This window comes from Perca flavescens, chromosome 7 (assembly GCF_004354835.1).
Source record: "Perca flavescens isolate YP-PL-M2 chromosome 7, PFLA_1.0, whole genome shotgun sequence".
Taxonomy (NCBI): Eukaryota; Metazoa; Chordata; class Actinopteri; order Perciformes; family Percidae; genus Perca; species Perca flavescens.
This window is the reverse complement of record NC_041337.1, coordinates 18,063,404-18,090,144: the sequence shown is the minus strand read 5'-3', so window position 1 is coordinate 18,090,144 and position 26,741 is coordinate 18,063,404. Positions and strand designations below refer to the sequence as shown.

At 42.5% G+C, this 26,741-nt stretch overlaps 2 protein-coding genes across 2 annotated transcripts; both read right to left on the bottom strand.

Annotated features, from left to right (window-relative positions):
- Window positions 1–7,234: 7,234 nt before the first annotated feature.
- LOC114558349 (adenosine receptor A1) lies at window positions 7,235–9,170 on the bottom strand. Its single transcript, XM_028582300.1, has 3 exons — window positions 8,667–9,170; window positions 8,084–8,550; window positions 7,235–7,910 (listed from the first exon to the last, which is right to left on the bottom strand). Exons 1-3 carry the CDS (start codon window positions 9,002–9,004, stop codon window positions 7,666–7,668), a joined length of 1,050 nt encoding a protein of 349 aa, XP_028438101.1. The 5' UTR covers window positions 9,005–9,170; the 3' UTR covers window positions 7,235–7,665.
- A 2,176-nt stretch (window positions 9,171–11,346) lies between these two features.
- Window positions 11,347–13,776, bottom strand: LOC114558353 (transcription factor Spi-B). The gene is made up of 5 exons (XM_028582304.1): window positions 13,677–13,776; window positions 12,808–13,021; window positions 12,540–12,658; window positions 12,216–12,369; window positions 11,347–12,003 (listed from the first exon to the last, which is right to left on the bottom strand). The coding sequence occupies exons 1-5, from the start codon at window positions 13,695–13,697 to the stop codon at window positions 11,696–11,698; spliced, it is 816 nt and encodes a 271-aa protein (XP_028438105.1). The 5' UTR covers window positions 13,698–13,776; the 3' UTR covers window positions 11,347–11,695.
- Window positions 13,777–26,741: the final 12,965 nt, after the last annotated feature.

The following is a 26,741-nucleotide window of genomic DNA, read 5'->3' as shown; positions in this document are numbered from 1 at the left end:
AGAGAATAAGTACAGCACAAGGTGAGAAGTGTGATTTGGATGTTAGATGATTAACGTACAAATTCTCAGAGTGCTCCAGCTGCTGTCCCGCTGTTTTGTGTCACCTCGTCTGCACACAACGGTTTCTTCTCTTTCTTTTTTATTGTCTGTCTGTGTCTCACTCTCTTTCTTAACTCTTTTTCTCTGACTCCTCCTCTTTCTGTTCCTTCTCTCGCTCTCTCTCTCTCTCTCTGACTACAGCATGTCCCTCCCTTCCTCTTTCTGTCTCTACACCCACCCTCCTGCCCTCCCTTTTCTCCCCTTCCCTCTTGGCAGCAGTGCCAAAGTGGGCAGGCGGACTGAGGCAAACACAGCACAGGGCAGAGCAGAGGGCGAACCAAAGGCTGGCGAATTGATTATGTGTATGTCTGTGTTTTGAAGTGTCCTCCGTCTGTGTTTGTCACCGTTTTGGTCATACGCAACTGCAAGTAACGTGAGTCTATTGTGAGTCTTTTTGTGTTGTGTTCAGTGCGTTTCATACTGTGGCTTGTGTGCATTTTCTGTGTATGTGTTATAGGGCTGTGTGAGAGCAGACTTCCCTCTGTCACCCAGTGTACGGACAGACGCACTCACGCCAGTAGGAGGGGATTGTGGGAAGGGGGTGTAGCTCTCAGAGGGTGTGCTCTACTCCTCTCTTTTCCCTTCTTCCCGCCATCACGGCCCTCTTCTCCTCCAGTCCTCTGGCCCAGCCCGCCGCTCACGTACAGGCTCCAGGTATTTTTCTTTTTTATCCTGCGACACCTCTTCCCATCTTTTTCACAGCCCTATAATCTTTCTCCTCCAGTTCCTCTCGCCCTTTTCTCTGTCCTTCATCATGATATTTTTCCTGTAAATGTCTTATCGTCGTCAGTTGCCACGCTGCACTCCGCTGGCCGCCATTTTCACTCAATGGACATAACAGGAGAAACTTTTCTAGAGCTCAGAGGGACTCCTTGACTCCCTGCTGACCATCTTCTTTCTCCTGCTTCCATTATCTCTTTTATCTCTGTCCTTGTCCCCCACTTCCTCTCCCTTCTGCTCTAGGACAGCAGGCTCTGACAGGGTGGTAAACAGTCTTTCTGTGGCTTTCCGTACTGAACAGGTGTCTCTTTGTGGACGAGCAGGAGTAAGGACAGGCCTTCTTGGTTACTTTCTGACCTCAGAGGGTCGTCCGAGCTGTTGTTGTGTTCAGGTCAATGTAGCTTGTCCCACAGGCTAAGTGAGACACTTGGCAGGTCTCTTATCGTCCAGGGCCGTTATGGCAGCTAGTATGAGGACAATATTGACTTTGTTTCCCTTCACACGCTGTTTGCACTTTCTGCCACTGTTAAAACTCAGATATGAGGCAGTTGCTTCACAGGAACATGCCTGTTTGTGCGTAGGATTATCTTTCTTTGATCTGGAGGTGTGACAGTTTGTTAAAAGGTGGCATCTGTAATGTTTGCCTTGACACACTGCCTCATAGACCACTGTATGTGATACTTTGCACTTCAGACGAAACTGAGGCAGAAATGAAACTGAGTTAGGTCAAACAAACAGACGACGCTGTAAAGAAACGTTTAATGTCGGTGTTCTTCAGTAGTTCTTTCTTATTGACAGTAAGGCGGTTGATTTAATTTCACCTGCCTGTTGAAAAAACAGAAAACTTAAATAGTAGCATTTGTCTGATTGATGTATATCTTACTCAGCACATTATTCATATTACACTGCATATTTTGATTAGAGTCTCATGTCAGAGGCCAGAATGCCATGAAACAAACGCATAATATCAATGTTGCACTCTCTGAATTAGATAATACAGGATATGTAAATTAATCAACAGACAATTTGATCTTTGAATCTACTTCTAGACAGGAAATTTAATACAGATTGAACTATCTAAAATATCTGCATATCATATGTACAATTAGGACTGTAACTGGACTGCTTATTGTTAGTACTGTATCTTGATCTAAATACGTGTTGGTGTTAAGATGGCGCCTTAGTGCCACGTGTTTATGAAACAGAGAATATGGGCAGACCCTTTCAACATGCCCCTCACAATTTGTGGATATACTACTCCTAATTCCCCTGCATCAGCCTCTGTCATTTAAAATCAATCAGCTTTTGCATTCAGCAGCAAATTAAATTCATCATAAAAGAACCAAAAGAACCTGTCTACATGTATATCGACGTGTGACAGTGACAAGAGGAAAATGTTGAGAAAGAAGCTGTAGAAAAAGAGAGAGAACAAGGGTTACAGAGACAGAAAGAGAGGTAGGAGTGGGAGAGCTCTTTCCCCGCCCCTCTCTTATCCTCAGATGAACTTATCGTGTTGCCTCATAGTGTTTCTGAGTTTTTCTCCTAGAGGCAGTCAGGCTAACTTCCTGCATTCAGCCTCAACATAGCTGATTGGTTGATATCTTGGCTGACCAGTCGCAGTTTGCAGCGAGGCAACAGGAAGTTTCTCTTCTCATGCAGGAAGCTGCAGCTGTTTCGTCCTGACATATACCACTTTGCACTCTTGCACGCATACTCTTTGTATACATGCACACAAATATGCTAGCACACCCTGTACGTTTGTATGCATGCATGCGTGTGTGTGTGTGTGTGTGTATGGCCTGCTCTGTGTGGCATTAGTGAATGCTCTAACGTGGGCGTGTAGCAACATGCCAGCCAGGCCAGGCAGCTGAGCCATCAGAAACATTTGAAACCATGGTAACCACACATCTTATCAGCACATTAGCAAAAGCATAGACAAGTGGAAAAGAGCAGAGGGGATAGAGAGAGAAAATGAAGGGGAGGAAATAAACCTTTGATCTGCATTTTCTTCATTCAGAGGTTTTAGAAACACATCTGGCCATCTGGGTAATTGCAGGGTATACTTTAGCTAATACACCAGTGACTCAGAAATTGTCCTATTTTTCGTTTATCAGCTAATAACTCTCATTCTCTTGAAGAAACCGACTCTTATAAATATAAAGAAACATTCTGTTGTTTTCTACTGTTGTGACAAACTAACCTGAGAAGTATAGATTTTAAAATTGGAGATTTAAAAAAGTGTAATGAGTGTGTGCCCTGCCACCTTCTTATTCACCTTATTATATCACATCGTTATTCAACTTAGCTTCACTTCTGTGTGTGTGTCTGGTTAAAATGATTGTTGGACACTGATAGTCAACACAATGGCTCCCTTTTACTCCTACCTTATCTGGGTCATGCTATCTTTTCATCAAACACATTGCCCGACATGTTTACCTAGCTCTTATGCCTGTAAGCCTGACATTTGTGTGTGCAGCCCTCCATCTTGCAAAACAGAGAAGTTGATGGCAGAGGACTAGAAGCATTTTCATTTCATTAACATTTAGTAAAATCAGGATCAGACAGGATGACCTTTCATGTCAAGCAACTGTGCTGTGTTTACCAGTGTGTGGTTGTGTGTGAGTACATACATGTACATATATGGCAGCGTATTTCTGTATACATGAATACTCGTGAGTATGAGTCTTGTGTATTTGCGCTTGGCTAATGAGGGTATACAGAACATCAGTGCGGGCACAATTCCAAGTGGGCACGGAAGAGGCTCAGTGCTCTCGTCCTTCGTTCCTTTAATGCAGGAATCAGGCATTCTTTAGGGAGTGGGGAAAGTGATAAAGCAGGTATGATAAAATCACCATAGCGCTCTATTGAGGATCAGCCCTCTTATATCTGCCAGATGCCTGGACATAATTTTTCTCTAGAGTAAGACTGGACACAGGTAAGACAAGACATCCGTTCGTATCTTTTTAACTGTGGAAATTCTTCGACCTGCCATTTATTGTATGGCATACTTTCCGTGTCAACTCCAGCTTCCCCACCGCTCCTCCTTCTCTTTGCCCACCATCACCACCTCCTTCTTCCCTCATTGAAATTCTGCCTGGCACACAGACACTGCCCATTCTTGGCACAAAGCTCAGAGAGAGAGAGAAACACACAAGAACCTGTACCAATCGTGTGGTGCCCCCTCCGTTGTGTCTGCCAAGCATTCATCCCATCTTGCGGACCAAGGGACCAGGCAAACCAATAGGTATTAATAGGAGTTTTGTTGGCAACTGAGTGTGCTGCGTGTGTTCGGGGATTCGCTGATTAATTTGTGTGTTTACGTTGTTTGTATTGGGTGAGGAATGAATCTGACGAAACGGCCTATTGTTTCCTTGATCATTTTCATCTTAATTTTCGCATGGGTTTGGATTTGTTAAATATAGCGCAGTAGTGGTGGTTTTCTGTGTGCTTTAATAGCACAGCAGGTTGATGTTAGACGTTTGTAAAAGCTGTAAATAAACACTGGTAATTCAGTTCAGCTGCAATTTTGATTTTGTTCTTTTAACTTCTTTTGACTAATTTGATTGTAACTTCTTGTCTTTTTTGAAGGTGTTCATTTTTTTTTATCTTCTTAAACGGCCCGCCTGTTTCATAGTTGTGATGGTATCATATCAATGAATGTATTTAAAACAAATATTGGATGTTGCATGTCCGAAACAGAATCAGGTATTTGCTTAATAGATACTGTCTCTGTACATCTGTCTGTCATTAAAAAAGAAACTCCCTGTGCTACAACTGACATTGTTTTTTTAGAAAACCCAAAAGAAACATGTGTAACTGTCACCCAAAGAAAGATTAACATACTTAAGCAGGAAATTGTCTCCAGAAAAACATATCCTGGTTGGTCACAGCAGAGCAGCGTTGTCAGAGGGAAAGACAGGACAAGCTCAGTGTTTCTTGGCTTACACAGAATACTACTAATATAAATGTACTATCATTTAGCCATAATTCTGCTGAGACAGATGCACAGACAGACTGTCTGATAGTCAGAAGAGATTAACTCAATAGGCCACATTTCTTCCTTTCCTCATCTTTCCTTCAAAATCCTCTCAGCTGCCCCACTGGCTGGAGGCTCCTTTATTTTGGAGCTGTTGACAGAGAAAATGATTTGCCCCAGCTGAGCCATGTGTGCCCCTTTTATGTGCCATTGACAAAGTCCACGATCACAGACAACAGCGCCCAACAGAGCTCACATGACTGACTGAGCTGGGCCTCAGTGCTTCCAAAACAGTCGGGAGTTGTGCAGGGAATGGGACGCCAATTTTCACAATAAACAAATAAATAAAAGAACAGAATTCCCCACAAGCACGTAATGTTAACATCTTTTTACTCTACTGTTAAACTTCATTAATTTGACCCATTTCCACCCAGTACACTGTGTCATAACACTAATAGTCTGTCTTCCAAATACAGTTCCAGTCAGGGTACGTTTCTTGGCAACCAAACAGAGCTCGTAGATCTGTCACTGGCACGGTGGCAGAGTTGGGCATCATGCCAACACACCCCCATCCCCTTCTGTCTGTCTGGTGTTCTGTAATCAGACTAGCAGGGTCTACTGCATGCTAACTATTGGCTGGTCTGGACCAAGTCTCAGGGGTTGTGGCTGTATGCTAATTTATGCAAGCAGTGTACCTTCTAACCCTTTCTCTGTCTATCTGAGGCCCAGGTCTGGCATTTAGTCTGGCACTCATTAACCCTTCAGTCGCTGCCATGTTAACCTGCTGGCCCATCCCAACCTTAATCCCATAAGAGTTTAGCAGTCAGCTGCCTGAGGATGAGCCAAGTCTTTCTTAGTGAGATTAATATAAGTTTAGGAATTCAAAAATACAATCTGCCTGTTCAGTACCCAAATTTTTGATCGAACCGAAGCTTAACTGTTAATGGTGCCAGTAACATTCTGTAACTGATGCCTTTTCTCTGTGAACTTTCCGGCTGTCTTGTGACTGTAAACGTGTCATCGGTTGTTGGCTTTGTCTCAGTGGTTGGCACAAGATTCGTTCTCTATCACCGTCGATAGAACAGCCGCTCTTTCTTCATCATAAGACAGCAGGCTTGAAAATCTACCCAAAAGGTAGACCTTATAGTGTTCTTAAGCAGACCTAAAATGGCCGATGTGCACAACGCCATTTTGTGTTTCCTTGTTGTATTTTGGGGGGTTGAATCCCAGCCTTGTATTCAATCAGAGGCAGCTGGTGGAAGCCATATTTGCAGGCATCTGTGTGTGTACCTCCATCTGAGAAGCAGCAGCCAGCCTACACAAGGATAGCCACTGGAATGAGCTCAGTTTTTTGGCAAAAACGGAAACGAATTCCTGGCACAGAGTCGAGCAGCTCTTTTTTTTTTCTTTTTCTCTTGTCGATCACATGCCAGAGTCTCAGGAAGCCAGTGAGTTGTTTGTTAGGCTTTCACACATTAGTGCTCTCACTTTCCGATGTCTGCTTACCATTAAATTATTTGTCTTTGATTCATTTTAATGTAACGGATTTCCTTAAGACATTTGTCTCCGCATCAAAAAAAGAAAAAGAAAAAGAAGCTGGGTTGATTGGTGAGGATTTGCCAATATGTAAAATTTTCTGTTTTTAATAAGTGATAGACGTTTCTCCAAATCTTGGCTGTTGAAGACAGCCACGATTTGTCATGAAGCAGTTTTTAGCCATAAGTCATGATTTTTGAATCAATTCCAGTAACAAAAACAAAGATTCAGACACAGAGATAAATCTAAAGATACGATTACACTCCTTTGTGCTGGGACTGAATTTTAACACATCAGTCGAAAATGTAACGTACATATACACTTATACTAGCTTATATTTTACGGAAACAATAGTTAATTAAGATAACCCTTTCTGTCTCTTTTTTTTGTACCATTGCAGGACAGTTACCTTTGTGGATCTTTGAAGCGGAACCAACGTGGATGCTGTCCTTGGGGCTGAGGTAGTAGATTGAATAGTTGTGGGGTTATGTAACCTCTTTTTGAGATAACTATACAATCTACTGTCTTTCCCAAGGAGACAGCTGAGTCAGCCACTCGCCGACTGTCATTTCCAGATGGAAAATCATGTCGTCCAATTAAAATGTCCGCTTGCAGCAATCAACATAATGCACTGTGTCAACCATTGTTTAGCTAGAGCAGGTAAATTAGGTTTCATCTTCCCAGGACGTGAACGTGTGGTGTGTTTGATTTGAGCTCTGTCAGGGTGAGGTAGTAGGTTGTATAGTTTGGTGGGTGGGATTGCACCCTGCTCAGGTGATAACTATACAGTCTATTGCCTTCCTTGAGGAGCTCACTGAACACTCATGAATGCTCAACACACTCTCGTAATAGTATCACATTTATTCATAGATTATTTAGAAAAGAGCAATTAGATATGTGCAGCAAAAGGTTAGTGATAAATTAATTGAAGCTGTCAAATTACAAAAATATGTACATCTTAATAAAGTCATACTTGCTTCAAATCAGTTGTCCTAAAATTAGTGAATGAGATCTTGGTATTGTTTATTTTTCAACTACTGCAACTCTGATGGTTTCATGGTTTGTGTACAACATCAGCTAGTGAGTTTGTTAGTCTACAGCACCCTCTAATGGAAACTCAGGAGATAGCTTTGACTTAAAGTTTGCGGACAAGGGGTAGGCGACCAAATGCAGGGTTTCATTCAAACCAAATCCTACACACAAATTCAAACACTCCCTGGCTGCCTATATTTCCTCAGTTGGTTATGTGTAATAAAGCCTTAAATGATTGTTGGATGCAGTGATTGTCAGATGTTCTTGTGTGGGTTAAAACCTCCTGACAAAGTCCCATGAACTCAAACCTCAAGCATACTGGACCTAAAATGACTGTGGTCCTTTGTTAGGGTCTTCCCTCCTGATCCACACGTCTCTGTGTGATTGGCTCGGCTGCCTGTTGTTGATCGGCAAACTTGCTTGTCCCCATGGCAACAGTTCAGCTTCACGAACTGCCATATTTGGCTGTAGGCCTGTTGGATCTTTGGGATGCGACAAGCGTAGACCACAGGATTGACTGCTGAGTTGGCATGAGACAGGAGAATACCTGAAAAAATTGATTTGTTACCGTCAGACTTCACTGTAACTGCTGGTAAGTAGTCTTATCGGTAAATATGTGATATTTAAAGCCTCTGGGGGAACTTTTCGAACAACTCTCTCAACATGAAAATAAAGGAATGACCAACTTCAGACTGTGTGATCACTAGAAAAGTTACCTGCCTGTATAGAGTGTCCCCTGTGTGACAGCTTGAGGACCCTGAAACAGCAGCAGACAGTTCATCAGGTGCAGAGGAATCCAGCAGCCGGCAAACAAAATGAGAACCAGAGCCAGGGAGCAGGCCAGCCTCTTTTCCCTGAGCAGAGAAGCCTGGGCTTGGGGACCACTCTCTTTTAGACGGCCGTGCAGGCTCCAGAAGATTCGAGTGTAGAGGAGGGTCATGACCAGCAGGGGCGCCATGACACATCCCAGAAAGTTGAAGTAAACCATGAAGGGGAGGGAGATAACTGAGAGGAAGGTGCAGGGTGGAGATATGACAGAAGGGGAGGAGGATGTATTCGTGGAATCAGATGCAAGAGAGGAGTAGTTGTGCCAGCCAAATAGAGGGGTGAACCCGAGTAGACAGGAAAGTGTCCAGCACACAGACAAGGCCATCCATGTACGCCTCTGCGTGGCCAGGGCTTTGTATCTGAGGATGAGGGATGAAACAGAAATAATTAATAAAAGAGAGAGGATTATATCCATATATCCATATAGGTTTTCTACTTGTAAACCAGTGTGTCCACACCAGAGTGTGTTCCTCACCTAAGCGGTGTATGTAACCGGAGGTACCGGTCCACGGCGATAGCAAGCAGTGACAGCACAGAGGCCTGAGTCAGCACGAGCACGACACAGCTGAGGAGTAGGCACAGGTCAGGGGTCACGCTCACCCAGCCATCCAACAGTACAGCCAGGGGCACAGCCGCCACACCAACTAGGAAGTCAGCCACTGCCAGGGAAACGAGGAAGCAGAAGGTGGGCTTCCGGAGGGAATCCCGGATACCAACACACACCGCACACACCACCAACACATTGCCAAGGAAACAGGCCACAGCAATAAACACTTCTAGTACTGTGTAGGCCACCCAACTCCATTCAGTCATCACTGAAGATGGAAACCAGGGAAGACAGAGAAGCTGTGAAGTTTGATTGAGCAGGTTTTCTTGAAGGCTGTGGGCAGGTGGGATTAATTCCACAGGGAAGTTAAGTCAAACATATTCCTGTGGTTGTTGTTCAGATAGTGTATTCCTTTCTGGCTCAAGTCTTGGCTTCAAATGACCAGAATTGCATTGAACAGATGCTTTTTATATGCAAACATGCATGCGCTTCTGTGTGCACACACAGCACACAACAACAACAGGCATGCACTCCATGGAGACGCCATCTGTATTTCATCAGTGAGTGAAAATTCTTTCTCACTCTGATAAATGTGTCTCAGTAGCCAGAGAGGAGAGGACTTCTAAATGAGCTATGTCACATTTTTCACACAACAGAGTTGTTTGATATTGGCAGTTTGATATTTTACTATGTAAAAGTAGTATTGCTATAATGTAGAAATACTGAATTACAAGTAAGGCAAAATGTACTTTATAGGGGTGTAAGAAAAAATCATTGCGATATTTTATTTTTGCAATACTGTATCGATTTTCAATAACGCAATATCAAATTTCTTCTTTTTTTTTAGTTGACGTGCAAAAATATTCATGTAAGCCAGTGGTTCACGTTTATGTTGTGTTTAAACCCCCTACCGCTAGATGGCTATGCTGAGGCACACCACTAATGTCCTTGCCTAACAGTGCCTAGCAGTGCCTGACTTTTTGCTAGAAGCTAACAATGTAGCTATGGCTGAACTTTTGCCTACTTTAGCGTATAAAAATTAGCTCACTAAGAACCTGTTAACCACAATCCCAAACTGGCAGTTTGATTTTCTGTGTACTGAATTGTTTACCTAAAGTAAACTTCTTTGACTTTTATGCACATTGTGTCTTTTTTTAAATATTATTTTTTCGAAAATTATACTCTAAAAAAATCCCAATATATCGCCTTACGCACATTATCGAAATATATTGCAATATGTTGGATCGTGACCCATGTATCGTGATACTTATCGTATCGCCAAATTCTTGCAAATACACAGCCCTAGTACTTTAAATATCAAATGTCCCATTTCAGAGTGTCATATTTTGATACACATTATATTATTTCTAAGCAGCAGTTTCATTTTGTAACTTTTTGAACTAATTTGAACTAATGGGGCGACGCCTGAGTGCTGGTTCAGGCAGCCAACTCGAGCTGCACTGCGTACACACGCGACATGTCTAACTCCCTGTATCATTTACCAAACACCCCCCCTCAATTTGGTCTATTTAAGCTGCACAATTTCCCCATCTCTGCCTCGCCAATGCTGCTGCTGCCCTGCACCTGTATCGCTGCCCCACCACCTCCCTGGGATCCACCTGCCGGCTCCGGCCAGGGGAAGCTACTTTATCATCACTCTCCAATATCTCATGTAAACCCATACTGCGGGGAGTGATGAGGTCAGAGTCTGGCCGCCAAACACAATGTTCTGCTGTTATAATAAACAAAAATAAATGAGTTGTCTGACTGAACTCTATATGGTGTTGGCTAGTTTGATCGATCATACGGCATCACGTTTTATAAGTTGATCATATGTTTTATATGTTAAATCTAAATCTGCAAAATGATTAGTAACCAAGACTGTCAAATACTGTTAAAGTAGTGAAGTCAAAGGTACAATATATCCTCAGAAATGTAGTATAGTAGCACAGTATAAAGTAGCATTAGAAGTACTGTACAGTACTTCAGTAACACAGTTACTTTCCAACACTCATTGCCATACCACAGCAAAAAGACAAAATTAGCTCTGCAGTACAGGCTAACTTAATCAGAAATGACAACCCATATGTATTCAATATCATGTGGTCTGCCCCTGTGTCATGAAGTTTTCAGCAGGTATGTGTGTGACTCCATCATTTGACTATGAAAATTGAATTGCTTTACTTTTTCAACTTCAAAGAAAGTAACTCTGTGTTCAGTGTGTGTGTGTGTGTGTGTGTGTGTGTTTTGTGTGTGTGTGTGTGTGTGTGTGTGTGTGTGTGTGTATGTATGTATGTATGTATGTGTGTGTGTCCTGCTACTCTGTGTGTCAGGGGACTTTGTAGATGTTACTGATTAACAGGTCTGTTTTTTTCAATGCATGCCTACTTTGCATACAGTAGAATTTTGGCTATGAGTGTATTTGTGTGAGTGTGTTTGCTTAAGTTTGTAAGCACATCTGTGTTTGCTTGGCTGATATGCACAACACAGTACATCTTTGTTCTCATAGACAGATAGTTAATAGATATATAGATAGACAAAAATATCAAGTATTCCGAAAATACATATATTTTTAATTTCATCTTAAAAAAAGATATTTTCACACAAACAGAGCTTGTTCACACAACCTAATTAAGTCTTTAAAATGGTCTCGTATCTGCTTCATATCTGCAATACAGAATCACAAAAAAAGAAAACCACACCTGTTATTTTAAGAACAAAATAAATTCTACTTATAAAGTAGATATTATGTGATAACCTTTTAGATTTACATAATTTTGAATGCCAGTCTGACCTACAGTGTTTTAATCTTCTGGCTTTTCAAATACTCAGTATTCATTTGTTTTCTACATGCCATGGAATTGGAATCAACAGATAGGACATTAATGGGACAAACATCTAAATATCCATTGTGCTTAGTCTGTTTCTTTGCTGATGTACACTCTTCATCATGCTTTCTACACTGTATTAGAGTCTCCTTGTAAGCCTCTCAGCGTCTTCTCATCGAACCGGTAGGTGAGCTTTCGCTTCACCTTCTGAATCTCGCCACTGCGGTTATAGTTCCTCAGCGCCCGTGCCATCTTCTGGTAGGTCATGGTCTTGCGATTACCTTTTCGCCGGCCCCACAGCTGCGCCAGGCGCTCCTTGTTTTGGGAAGAGAACTGGAACGTTCCAGAAGAGGATTGGACCCACCAGATGCAGCTCCGCATCGATGGAGTCTGGAGCATCTCGAACAGGAACTGGAACAACCGCTCCTTCCTCTTTCCTGCCATGAAGGAACCGGTTGTAAATACAAATAGGAGGTGACTGTGACTCATACATGTGTGTATGTGTGGAAAAAGCAACCTGACAGAGGGCTTAACACGGTTAGGTGTGTTGATATGTTAAAGTGTTGTATTGTTGAGAGTTTTGGTGCTCCGGTGCATCTGTGGAAATGTGTTTTTGTGTGTGTGTGTGTGTGTGTGTGTGTGTACATACCTGAAAGTGGGACAAGAGGCAGGGAGTCTCTGTCCTTCCTGCATCCCCTGTCAGATGATGGTGATGGGGAATCTTGGTATTCCTGGTACTGGGAGCTACTGGACAGCGAGTCTGAGTCAATGTATGCAGGTGCCTCGTAATACGCAATGTGGTTCTGAAGCAAACACGTATAAAAACATATTAATAATTTACAAATGTAACCACTCTCACAAACGATTGAATAGAGTCAATCAAAAAGTGCCATGTGTCACACAGTGATGTGTTGTCAGACTTAAGCTATGTAAGAGGTTTAATTTACTAAGAGACTGAGGTCCTTGAACTCACCCATTGGTTGTCATGGGGGCCAGGCCAGGCTGAAGGCAGGGCTTGCTCTTCATATTCCTCGTTAGGAGTGTGAGAGCCACAGTGCCACTCATACGGATGCTGGCCTGACCAGCTGTTCTCTACCGACAAAAAAATATAATCAGATCAAATATGCAAGCGCCATCATCATCATCATCATCATCATCATCATCATCATCATCATCATCATCATCATCATCATCCCATCCCATCCTATTATCATCTTTATCACAGACCCCCCAACACTAACCTATGATCCTGGTGCCTTGGTGGGAGTGTGTGTGTGTTTGTTGCCCCATGGTGGTCGGAGGTGATGACGGTGTGTGTGCATGCTGGACCTCCAGCGAGTGCTCCTGCAGGTACTCCTCGATGACCTCCAGGTCCACCTCAGGGCAGGAGGAGGGAGCCACTCCGCTCCAGGCCCCCCGACCTCCGCTCAGTCTGATCTCAGTCACATAAGCCATCTGACAGACAAAGAGCAGGACAGAGGCATTCAGAAATCATACACACTTTGTTTTCTGTTGTTTGATGACAGAGAGAAAACACTTTGGATGAATTGGGGCATTTATCTCAGAGGTGTTATATTATCAGACCACACACCTGCTCATTTTTTTGTTTATTTTTCTGGTTTTGTTGTGGTGCACTTTTTGTGCTGTGGTGGATCATACAGTGTTCTGAGATCTGAAGATCAGGGATGCACTCATTCATCAATTTTAAATGAGCTGTGACTATGAATCATCCATTTTCTACATAATGATAAACAGCAGTGATCAGTCTTGTAATATGATAATTTTTCCATCTAGCTTAGAAAAATGACACATGCTAATTACATCCACATGCGGCAGTGAACTGTACATTTGACCTGATCTGAGCTGCGTGTCGGTTTGTTTGTTGTCTTGAAAATGACCCAGGTAACAACACTGTGACTGTGTATTTTAGTTTGACTGGCAAATTTATGCAAGTGTGGTAACAGTAATGTGTGGCTATAACCTTTTACCCTATAGAGCACACTATTACTGAAACATCTAGTTGTATGAACATTTGTCATGAATGGGCTAACTTAAAATAACAAAAAAAAAAACATACACACTAAGTAAAATAAAATAATATCAGACTCACCGTCTCCATTTCTGCCAGCATACTTAAAGGATATTCTGGAAAGAGAAAACACACTTGTGAGACACCAGAATCAAAATGAACAGAGAAGTGAAAGATGCTGTCACACATACTTCTCTAACTTATCTGATAGACAGTCATATGACAGCAAAAGACAAATAGACCATCTCAGAACCTGAATAAATGAGCAACAACGAGGATTACCTTGTGAAGTCAGGGGTGTATGCTCCTGTGTCTGGTACAGCAAAGTAGTATCCTGAGGTAGTAGCGGGTGGAGACATGAAAATCTGAATGCTTCACCTGTGTCATGCTCCACCTGGATGTCACCTCTCTTATAGTCTTTGCACACTTTTGGCCAAGCCTCCACAAGTGTGCTAGAGTGGGAGTGGTTTACATTTTTATGAAGATTGTTTGTTTATTTCATATAACAGCTAGAGATTCAGGGAGTGTTTTTAGCTTGTGAAGCTTTATTTCATGGAATCAAACTGTCGTTTAATATCTTTTTTTTTTTTTATAATTTTATTCACAGCTGAGGTACCATGGAAGATAATGATGTGGTTTTATATTTTTGGCATGATAATTGAATATAGGGAGTGGGGAAGATAGAGCACAGACGGAAAGTAATAGGATTATGAGATAAATGTGTATTGCTACCTCTATGTTTTAAACAATGGATGTATCATCTGGAATGTATATTGAAACACTCCACACACTCTACACACACCACTCTATGCTCACATATTTGCATTACAATCCATTGTAATGTACAGTATGTAATGTACTTATTTACCCATACATACACTTTTTGTTTTGGCCTCTGTGCTCATTAAATGTATGTGGTGCAGTTCACAAACCCAACTCCACACTTGGGAAATGTTTATAAGACAGTTGACCATACTCTCAAGCTTTTTTTGTGTAACACCTGCAAAAAATGACTCAGTGAAAATGTGTTTATGTTGGCTGAACACTATTCAATAAGGAAATGTCCACAAGACCAAAATAGGACCACGTTTGTGACCTTTGGCGTTCAGGCAGTAACAATTTACTTTAACCTCCTATATTTATCACTTAGTCTCGCATTTCCAGACCTATCTCCATAGTGAATAAGCACTATATGAACATATAATCAATTGTTTATTTTACATTACAATACACAGCTATAAGGACATTTAAATGGTCATTCATTCTATATTTATATAACAGCTTCCAGTTATGGATGCTTCATAGGAGTTAAAGCTGTTGACAACTACATTGTTATCACTTAAACCCTTAAAAAGACCTGATATCTGCTACAGCTACATTATTGTGGGTTGTAATCCATTTATTTAACATGTAATGCTCCTTTTAACTGCTAAATAGGAGGGTTGAAATAAAGGGTAACCCTTAAGCCTCCTGCATCAGTAAGTGGTAACATTTTTCTTTTTTATTTACTGGCTATTATGGCATGCTTGTTCATTTTTGCTTTTGAGAATTGTTTAACTAACTGACTATTTAATAATAATGAATAAGTAAAAGTCGAATACGGTCTCTTAAATCTGTGAACATCATTGTAACAGTATTTTTTTTAATTAGCTTCCTTGCTCTTCATGAACCACTGTGGGGAAGCAAACGGCCACAGGTATTGCATCACACCCACGTTAGGAACACATGATCTAATTCATTGTTCACTTTTGATGCATACTACAAGTGAGCATGTTCCTTTTTGTTGTTGTTACGTGTATAAATATTTCAGCAAAGATTCCAGTACTGGCAATGAAAAAGCATCTTGTTCTCTCAGGGTGTATGCAGCTGAGGGATTTCCCCAAACCTTTTTTTAAGTCACACAACAAACTTGTCCACCTGATAAACTTGAAAAAGCTTGCTGTACAAACAAGTATCTCATGTATAACAGCCCAACATATGTATTTGGCTTATGGTCTGGAATTAAATGAGATAGTAAACCCATTCTGAAACTTTTACACAAATTCAGTGCCTCAGTACTCAAAGTAAGGATGGTGATTCAATCGTGAAATTACAACTGAATTGGAATCAAAGCCTCCAAAGGTGAAGCTTTGTCAGTGGCAGAATTTACTTTCCATTCAACTGCCGCTCCTATTTCTCCAGATTATAATGCATATTAACCTGTGTTCATGTGAGTTACCTCAAACAGTCCAAATACATCAAATCAGGTCATCTGCACACTCTAATTGTTCAGTGGTGTGAACAGGAATGTCAGGGTCTCTTTGTGTAAATGTGTTAACCCTCTGATGGACCTGTTTAAGGTGATTCCCTGCAATGCATACTGGGATGAAGCATGTACATGTTGGCTGATATACATTCAACCTCAAGAAATAAAACAATACAGCAATGAATATTGTCATAGGTATTTATGGCCTGATAAGCAGTGTCACAATAAATCCAAATGCAGCGTCGCTAGCCTGGGACCTCCTTAGACTGATGATCTATAACGCGTATGTAATAGGAGAGGCAGCGGGGATTTACACCCTGTGTTGTGTAAAAACTCAAACTGTGCTTACAGGAATAGCATCAGTAAATTTACAACTTGTCAAGTTGTGTGTAGAAATGCATCACACTAAAATATTACCATAGGCCCTAACACTATAAACCTATCAGAGTGCACAAAGAAACAACTTTGGGTCATGGAAGGTCAATATGTGAAAGTCAGTGGTTGGTTTCCAGACTTTAGGAAGTCTTGAAATTATAAGAAGACTTTAGGATTAGGAAACCTAAATATGGTGCATTTATTTCTTTCTGGTTCGGGACTATACCTATAAAAACGTGTACATGTACTTGTGCATGTGTTCAGTCATATATGTCTATGTGTAAATCTCTCAGAAAATTGATTGGAACAGCACAGCAGCTGAGCCAATAGTGCCAGTGATTTCCCACCGGTGTGACAGGCTGACCATCTGGAATACTGCAGTCTATATGAACCTCCCTCTCTCTCTCTCTCTCTCTCTCTCTCTCTCTCACACACACACACACACACACACACTCAAACTGTGAAATGTTACTGCTCTTCTTCTGTGCTCAAATAAATTGATTCTTGTTTGATACATCTGATCATGAATTGATTGCTTCACACTAGCTGTTTGTTCATGACATTTTACAGTGTGCTGTGTTTTTTAAAAGCGTAGTCAGAGGCATTCTGGAAACCTGTCCAGCAAGGTGGAGAACTAGCTTATGTGAAATATTAGGAGCGTTTCCCGTACTTGAAGCACATGATGTCATACACCCTTTTTAACCCTCTAGATGCTAACATTATATGTAAAACAGATGAAAGCACATCCATAACTAACAAATCAAACAGCAAAATAGGCCACATTCTTTATGATGTGACAAGACATCAGTCTATCTTATGTTTGCTTACAATGCCATCCATCCATCCATCTTCGTCCGCTTATCCGGTGTCGGGTCGCGGGGGGAGCAGCTCCAGCAGGGGACCCCAAACTTCCCTTTCCCGAGCAACATTAACCAGCTCCGACTGGGGGATCCCGAGGCGTTCCCAGGCCAGGTTGGAGATATAATCCCTCCACCTAGTCCTGGGTCTTCCCGAGGCCTCCTCCCAGCTGGGCGTGCCTGGAACACCTCCCTAGGGGGCGCCCAGGGGCATCCTTACCAGATGCCCGAACCACCTCAACTGGCTCCTTTCGACAAAAAGGAGCAGCGGCTCTCCCGCTCCTCACGGATGACTGAGCTTCTCACCCCTATCTCTAAGGGAGACGCCAGCCACCCTCCTGAGGAAACCCATTTCGCCCGCTTGTACCCTGGATCTCGTTCTTTCGGTCATGACCCAGCCTTCATGACCATAGGTGAGGGTAGGAACGAAAACTGACCCGGTAGATCGAGAGCTTTGCCTTCTGGCTCAGCTCTCTTTTCGTCACAACGGTGCGATAGATTGAATGCAATACCGCACCCGCTGCGCCGATTCTCCGACCAATCTCCCGCTCCATTGTCCCTCACTCATGAACAAAACCCCAAGGTACTTGAACTCCTTCACTTGGGGTAAGGACTCATTCCCTACCTGGAGAAGGCATTCCATCGGTTTCCTGCTGAGAACCATGGCCTCCGATTTAGAGGTGCTGATCCTCATCCCAACCGCTTCACACTCGGTTGCGAACCGATCCAGTGAGTGCTGAAGGTCGCAGGCCGATGATGCCATCAGGACCACATCATCTGCAAAGAGCAGCGATGAGATCCCCAGCCCACCAAACTGCAACCCCTCCCCACCCCGACTACGCCTCGATATCCTGTCCATAAATATTACAAACAGGATTGGTGACAAAGCGCAGCCCTGGCGGAGGCCAACCCTCACCTGAAACGAGTCCGACTTACTACGAGAACCCGGACACAGCTCTCACTTTGGTCATACAGAGATTGGATGGCCCTGAGTAGAGACCCCTCACCCCATACTCCCGCAGCACCTCCCACAGTATCTCCCGGGGACCCGGTCATACGCCTTCTCCAAATCCACAAAACACATGTAGACCCGGTTGGGCATACTCCCAGGCTCCCTCCAGGATCCTTGCGAGTGAAGAGCTGGTCCGTTGTTCCACGACCAGGACGGAATCCGCATTGTTCCTCCTCAACCCGAGGTTCGACTATCGGCCGAACCCTCCTTTCCAGCACCTTGGAGTAAACTTTACCAGGGAGGCTGAGAAGTGTGATACCCCTATAATTGGCACACACCCTCTGGTCCCCTTTTTTAAAGAGGAACCACCACCCCAGTCTGCCACTCCTTTGGCACCGTCCCAGACTTCCACGCAATGTTGAAGAGGCGTGTCAACCAGGACAACCCCTCCACACCCAGAGCCTTGAGCATTTCTGGACGGATCTCATCAATCCCGGGGCTTTGCCACTGTGTAGTTGTTTGACTACATCAGTGACTTCCGCCTGGGAAATCGGCGACAATCCCCGTTATCCTCCAGCTCTGCCTCTAACATAGAGGGCGTATTAGTCGGATTCAGGAGTTCCTCAAAGTGCTCCCTCCACCGCCCTATTACCTCCTCAGTGGAGGTCAACAGTGTCCCATCCTTACTGTACACAGCTTGGATGGTTCCCCGCCCCCCCCTCCTGAGGTGGCGAACAGTTTTCCAGAAACACTTTGGTGCCGACCGAAAGTCCTTCTCCATGTCTTCTCCAAACTTCTCCCACACCCGCTGCTTTGCCTCTTTCACGGCAGAGGCTGCAGCCCTTCCGGGCCCTTCGGTACCCTGCAACTGCCTCCGGAGTCCTCCGAGATAACATATCCCGGAAGGACTCCTTCTTCAGTCGGACGGCTTCCCTGACCACTGGTGTCCACCACGGTGTTCGTGGGTTACCGCCCCTTGAGGCACCTAAGATCCTAAGACCACAGCTCCTCGCCCGCAGCTTCAGCAATGGAAACTTTGAACATTGTCCACTCGGGTTCAATGCCCCCAGCCTCCACAGGGATGCACGAAAAGCTCCGCCCGGAGGTGTGAGTTGAAAGTCTGTCGGACAGGGGCCTCCTCCAGACGTTCCCAATTTACCCGCACTACACGTTTGGGCTTACCAGGTCTGTCCAGAGTCTTCCCCACCCCTGACCCAACTCACCACCAGATGGTGATCGGTTGACAGCTCTGCCCCTCTCTTCACCCGAGTGTCCAAAACATACGGCCTCAGATCAGATGAAACGATTATGAAATCGATCATTGACCTTGACCTAGGGTGCTCTGGTACCAGGTACACTTATGAGCATCCCTATGTTCGAACATGGTGTTCGTTATAGACAATCCATGACTAGCACAGAAGTCCAACAACAAACAACCACTCTGGTTTAGATCAGGGAGGCCGTTCCTCCCAATCACGCCTCTCAGGTGTCTCCATCATTGCCCACGTGTGCGTTGAAGTCCCCCAGCAGAACAATGGAGTCCCCCACTGGAGCCCCATGCAGGACTCCAGTCAAGGTCTCAAGAAGGCCGAATACTCCGAACTCCTGTTTGGTGCATATGCACAAACAACAGTCAGAGTTTTCCCCCCCACAACCCGCAGGCGTGGGGAGGCGACCCTCTCGTCCACGGGGTAAACTCCAACACAGCGGCGCTCAGCCGGGGCTTGTGAGTATCCCCACACCCGCCCGGCGCCTCACACCCTGGGCAACTCCGGAGAAGAAAAGAGTCCAACCCCTATCCAGGAGTATGGTTCCAGAACCGAGACTGTGCGTGAGAGTAAGCCCCACCAGATCTAACCGGTGGCGCTCCACCTCCCGCACCAGTTCCGGCTCCTTCCCCACAGAGAGGTGACGTTCCCACGTCCCCAGAGCCAGCGTCTGCCGCCCGGGTCTGGTCCGTCGGGCCCCTGACCTTCACTGCCACCCATGTGGCATCGCACCCGACCCCAACGGTTCCTCCCACAGGTGGTGGGCCCATGGGCTGGAGAGATGGGAGCCACGTAGCTTGTTCGGGCTGTGCCCGGCCGGGCTCCGTGGCAAACCCGCCACCAGGCGCTCGCCCGGCAGCCCGCCGTCTGGGCCTGGCTCCAGGCGGGGCCCCGGGCTTCCTCCGGGCAGGGTCACTCCATCTCTACCTTGCTTCTTCATTGGGGTTTTTGAACCATTCTTTGTCTGGCCCCTCACCTGAGACCACTTTGCCTTGGGAGACCCTACCAGGAGCACAAAGCTCCAGACAACACAGCCCTCAGGTTCACAGAGACACACAAACCTCTCCACCACGATAAGGTGATGGTTCACGGAGAAGACAATGCAAAAGTTATAAATATAATTCCCATCAAGGTAGATATAACCGTCAACCACCACACCCCACAATATGCATCATAATTATCTTTTATGAGCCTGCACAAATACAACATCCACTACACATTTCTTTTTTTTTTTTTTTTTTTTTATTGACATCATGCTAAATACATGTTGGTAGGTTAAAGGAGTAACTTTATAAACTACAATGCAATGCTTTTGTTATTCAATAATTTGCCTAAAAGCTCGGGCAACATCACTTGTCAAAACTTCTTTTATTTTGAAATTCGTATGTCTTTGTCTTGACCAAATTATAGCAAAATAATATCAATACCAATACAAATCCTAATTCCAATCCAGTACCATCTAAAGAGCCAAATGTGACGTCTTCAAATTTCGACCAAAAGTCCACAAACCAAACAAACAAATATTTAGTTTACAATAATAAATGACAAAGAAAAGCAGGAAAGCCTCTCATTTCAGAGGCTGGAATCAGAGAATAATGGAATTGTTTCACTATTTCTATTTCTCGGCCTGGCGCTGGAGCTTCCTTGAGTCTTGTCTTGCTGGTTGCCTGGCACCCTCACTGTAGCAAGACTCCAGTCTTTGTGCTAAGCTAGGCTAACGGTCTGCTCGTTGTAGCTTCACATTTATCATACAGACATGGGATTGGTATTAATCTTCTCATCTAAGTTTCAGCAAATGGGCAACTGCCTGAGCCCCCAAAAATCTATCCCCAGTAGCAGTATACTAGTAGTAGTATAGTAGTTACAGTAACACTAGTAGTATTTGTGAAAGTAGTGGTGTTGGTAATGAAAGTAGACATTGCAGTATAGTAACAGTAGTAGTTGAAGGAGCAGCAGTAGAAGTTATTAGCTGTCAAATCATATCAAATTACTTCTATTATATACAGACTTGACAAACGTGTTCGGAAAAACCCTCAGCCCTGAGTGAAATGGGTGACGGTTAGGATTCCTATAACTCACTTGCACCTGGAGGACTCAGACAAGGTGATAAGGCCAGAGAGACATTGGACCCTTGCCGTCAGAAACACAGAGTGATGCAGGTGAAGTACCTTTATTAGGTCACTGATAACTTATCTGATTTGTGTTTTTGGACTGTTTTAAAAATGGTGTCAATCACCTTTATTAAGAATGAGCAGGGAAATCCAGGCTAAAAATTGGAGTTTGCATCTAAAAATAAACTCAAGGTTATGTAGGGATTTAGAGAGGGTCAGATTTTTTTATCTAATTTTAAGAAATGTGCAGCCATACAGGGAAAACAAATGTCAAATACATAAGATCACTTTCTGCCATTCAAACATGAAGCACTACTACTATCGTTGGAGTGACATAACAGCTTCTGCATATTACATTATTTTAGTATATTAATCTCTTCACAGAAATCAGTTTGCAATATCTGACTCTCTACAAGCTAGGGCTGGGCTATATGACAATGTATATTGTCAAAACAATATAAAAATGTCCATCATATATTTTTCTAGATCATTTTTATTGTGATCTTAAAAAACCAGCTGAACTGCGTTACGGCAATATTGACATCATTTGGGCGCTGCGTTACGTTCTGATCCATGCACGTATGTTCCTTTGCACTAAAGTTCTTAATAAAATGAGAAAATACTCAGTTTTGTCAAGTATTTAATTCACACAGGAGTATACACAAACAGGCTTTGCCACGTAGTTATTTCATATAGGCTATTTATTTATTTAATTACAAGAAAATATTAGGGCTTTCCTTGACTAAAGAAATTCTTAGTCGACTACCACTCACATGATTTTGTCGACTAATTAGTTGAATTAGTTGATATAATCAAGAGATCTGTAAAAAATGTGTTTCTCCTCAAACAATCATGCAAAAGCAACACTTTAAATTTGTTTTTTACCACAGATTTGCATATTCCATATAAGTCATTCAGCAGAATTAAAGGATAAAAATGACTAATCAACTAAAGAAAGAAATCTCAGTTGACTAAGACCAAAATGACTCATTAGTCGACTAATCAACAATAGGGGGCAACGGTGGAATATATATATATATATATATATATATATATATGGTGATATATTGTATATTGTTATCAAAATATGAAATGACCTGTATCGGGATAGACGATTTTGGCCCAGATTTTGACAGCTAGGAACTTCTACTGCTGCTCCTTCAACTACTACTGTTAGTATACTGCATATTTTATCACCCAGCCCTACTAGAGGCCATGCAGAAGTGACCACTGTCATTCTGTGGCAATTGTTATGTTGCTGAGCATGTGTGTGAGGTGTGTGTGTGTGTGTGTGTGTGTGTGTGTGTGTGTGTGTGTGTGTGTGTGTGATTTGATCATCTGTCTGTTGTCTGTATTGTATCTGAGTCACTTGTGATGTTTAACGGTCACAGAATGGCAGGTGCATTGGAAAACTAACTTGTGAATGCATGCATGCACACACACACACACACACACACACACACACACACACACACACTGTTGACCATTAGTGTGTGAAACCCTTTAGGATTGTACTGGGCTTATCAACATGGCCTTCAGTTGCTGATGAGTAAGGGGTCATGTGTGTGTGTGTGTGTGTGTGTGTGTGTGTGTGTGTGTGTGTGTGTGTGTGTGTGTTTGTGTGTCCAGGTGTAGTGGGTTTACAGTTATAGCCAAACCCCCTAGATTAGTGAACATACGCAAATCACCTGTACACATGCAGGTTACTGGGAATTCCCCTAACGCCTAGACAAAAAGATGTGTGCGTTGGGGTGTGTGTGTGTGTGTGTGTGTGTGTGTGTGTGTGTGTGTGTGTGTGTGTGTGTGTGTGCATGTTTGTGTGAGTGTGTCAGGTAATAGGTGATAAAGCCATAGTCCCACAATGAACAAACTGAACTTATTAATATGTTGAATATTCAGCAGCCAACTACGACACGTTTTTGACTGAATCACAATCAATACATTCAATACAATACACAATACAGAATAAATTCTGGTGCATACATTCACATGTAATTTCTTTATTTCATCTTAATGTATACTTGTACAGATGGTAGACCTGATGATGATTTTAATGAATTGTGAGGAGCAACAGTTTTTTTTAAACATCTGTTTGATGTTCACATCCATGGGCAGGGCCCCAGGGGAGTCATGTAAAAACAATTTGGCAGGTGAAGAGGCAGTTGGACATGGTGTGGTGGTGGCAAACATACTGTGTATAAGAGACACTGGCAAGTATGCAAAACCTGAGGTTGACCCCCCAACATCACCACCTCTTTTTTGCTCCACACACTTCCCTCTCTGTCACTGTCTGTATGTCACTTTCTTCTTTGAACTCAATGCAAAAACATTTTTTATTTATTTAATATTGTTGGTTCCAATTTAATAGTTTTCTTATTTTTTATACCATTACTTTAGTGTTATATATTGCCCAGTGTTATAATTATTATTATTATTATTTAATTGACACTACTTTGTACAGCTTATTTTTCAAGATTTGTTTTTATGCAAATTTAACTAATCATAACAAAATTGCAGGGTGCACATAAACACATTAATTTACATGTGATTACGAGCAGTGCAGCAGTCGAGTTGTCCCGGTTAAGGAGGACAATATACATCACTCATATGGGAATGCTGGAGATAAGGAATGGGATTGGGAACTGGTGGGACTTTGCATTCCCACGGAAGATTGTTTTGTGTCCTCCAGTAGACAGTCCTACAATCTGTGGTCTCAATAAACCCTCATAAACCACACAGACACAGACAAGCACACAAACCCACCAGCCTTATCAGAATAACACATAAACTCGGTGCGAAGACTGAACATAAATCATCTGTTTTCACAGCGAGATAAGCACCAGACAAAGAGAGCCAGAGCGAGAGAGTGACATTTTATCTGAGCTCTGAGGATAAAATAAAACATCTCCATGAGATTTTCCATCTTGCTCCCAAAGAGTACAATAAATGGCCAATCTATGATGAGCTATTTTGAAACCAGTCCCTGTTGTACAGAGGAAAGCCCACACATGCTACACTCAGGGAAGCCATGCATATTTGTCTATAAGCACAGCTTGACCAGATCATAGTGTATTCTCCTGCTGGAGGCCCACACCTCCACTCCACAGCTGTTGTCATGAAGGGAGGGCAGATGAAAACAATAGCTGTCTTTTCTATCAACCTCCCACATGTGAACTTGTCGCCTTGGTAGCAACAAACTCACACGTAACATCTGTTTTTTTCTCGCTTTATGTCATATATATTTCAGAGGGTGATGCTGCTTGATCTTCTAACAATGTTAACATTACATAACACAATTATTTACTGTCGGCCACTCTTTGCTCAAGTAAATGATAGTGATACTGGCACATGTGAGGTTGGACAGTAGGACCAAGTCACTCTACATCTTGACCCAATCAAGTCCAAAGATAATTCCCACCAGAGAAATACTGTAGTTATAGTGGTGGGGAATAAAATTGATTCTTAGATGCATCGCGATTCTCTCTTGAAAGATTCTGTATTGATGCTGAAAAGTCAATAATTTAAAATTTGGAAATTAAAATTTGGATCTTTTCGCTCATGAACAACACATGGACTGACAAGATAAACCGCAAGACCATTCCCACCTTAAAGGCGCTACTCATCACACGGACCAATTTTGCTGACACCTGTGCGCAATTTCACAGTAGGCTTTAAGCCAACAAATTGATTTCTGAGCAAAATCACTCCTCTAACAAATATACGGAATGAATGTTTCCAATAGGGAAGCTATCTGCCCTATCAAATGAGATTACATTTGTGTGTGTGTGTGTATGTTGTTTAGAATAACACTGGTAACACTACCTTAAGGGTACATGAATTATCATGAATTCATGCATAAATGAATTGATGTATGTATTATTATGCATTATGTAATTAATGATTCATGTATTACTGCATTCCACTATCCTATGAATCATGAGGAATTGACATGTTCATAGTCTGTCATTCGTGACCTCATACATGAACAACACAACTAAAGCATTAGGTACGTTGGCTCATTATGAATTATGATTTATTAAGCATGAGTCTACATCATTACAAATGCACATGTTACAAATGTTTTAAAAGTAGTCACACAGTGAGAAAAAAATGTATCTTACATTTTGGTGCATCAATAATCGTTTTATAATCATATCGGAATTGTATCAGGAGGTGCCTAGAGATTGACACCCCTTTGTAATTTTTACCACTGTAATGCATGGATAGACGGCAGAGAAACTGGCATAGGCCTAAAACAACAACAAAAAAAACTGTTGTGCTGTTACACATAACATAGGATCTGATTGATCTTGAATTAAGCAATAAACAATTCTAAGAGCTTAGCAGCTCTGTGAGGAGATGGTTAAGCACAATGGTGCTTTGAGCTAAATGCTAATGTCAGCATGATAACATACTCACAGTGACAATGCTAACATGCTGATGCTTAGCCAGTACTGCAAAATGTCTAACATCTTCACCATCATAGTGTAAAGTGTTAGCATGCTAACATTAGCTAATTAGCATTCAACTCAATATGCAATTGAGGCTGACTGGAATGTCATTAACCAGGGGTCTTCAATGCTTTTTAGGCCAAGAACCCCTTAGCTGAAAGAAAGACAGAGTAGGGAACCCCCACTACATATTGTATGAATTTGAATTGCAGATAAACTGGGCCTACAATAACGTGTAGGGTGGCCTAAAGCCTTTACACATACCTTTTTGTGGTGCATACAATACTAAGCTATTAAAATAATTATTGACATTCGTATATTTATACATCATCTTTTAATGTTAAATATACAAGTAACACAGTGAATCCTTAAGCTTAACTGTATCTGTGGATAGCTACCTTAGTGGCTACCTTACCTACAGGCCAATAAGCCTGCCAATGTTGTGTATAAAAGCAATTCACGAATAGGCCGATTTATCTTTGCTAATAATATGTTGGACTCAAGTTTATGTACATTTTCAGACATTAACTTTCAAACTTAAAAAATAAAACAAAAAAAAAGATTAAACAATAACTTGGTGCCCCCCTGCAGTAACTCTGAGGACCCCTTAAGGGTCAATACAATTCATCCCGAGGGGGACATAAATGTTGTGTAAATCCATCAATAAGTTGTCATGACATTTCAATCAAAATCACAGATATGAACCTCATGATAGCGCTAGAGAAAAAGCCATGGGATCATTGAAGTAAATAGGATTTATCCTCTGGGCACCATGAATGTATAAAATGTCATGGCAATCCATCCAATAGTCGTTAAGATATTACAATCTGAACCAAAGTGGTGGACCTATCGACCAATATTGCCATAAAAATCAAGTAGTAGACCTA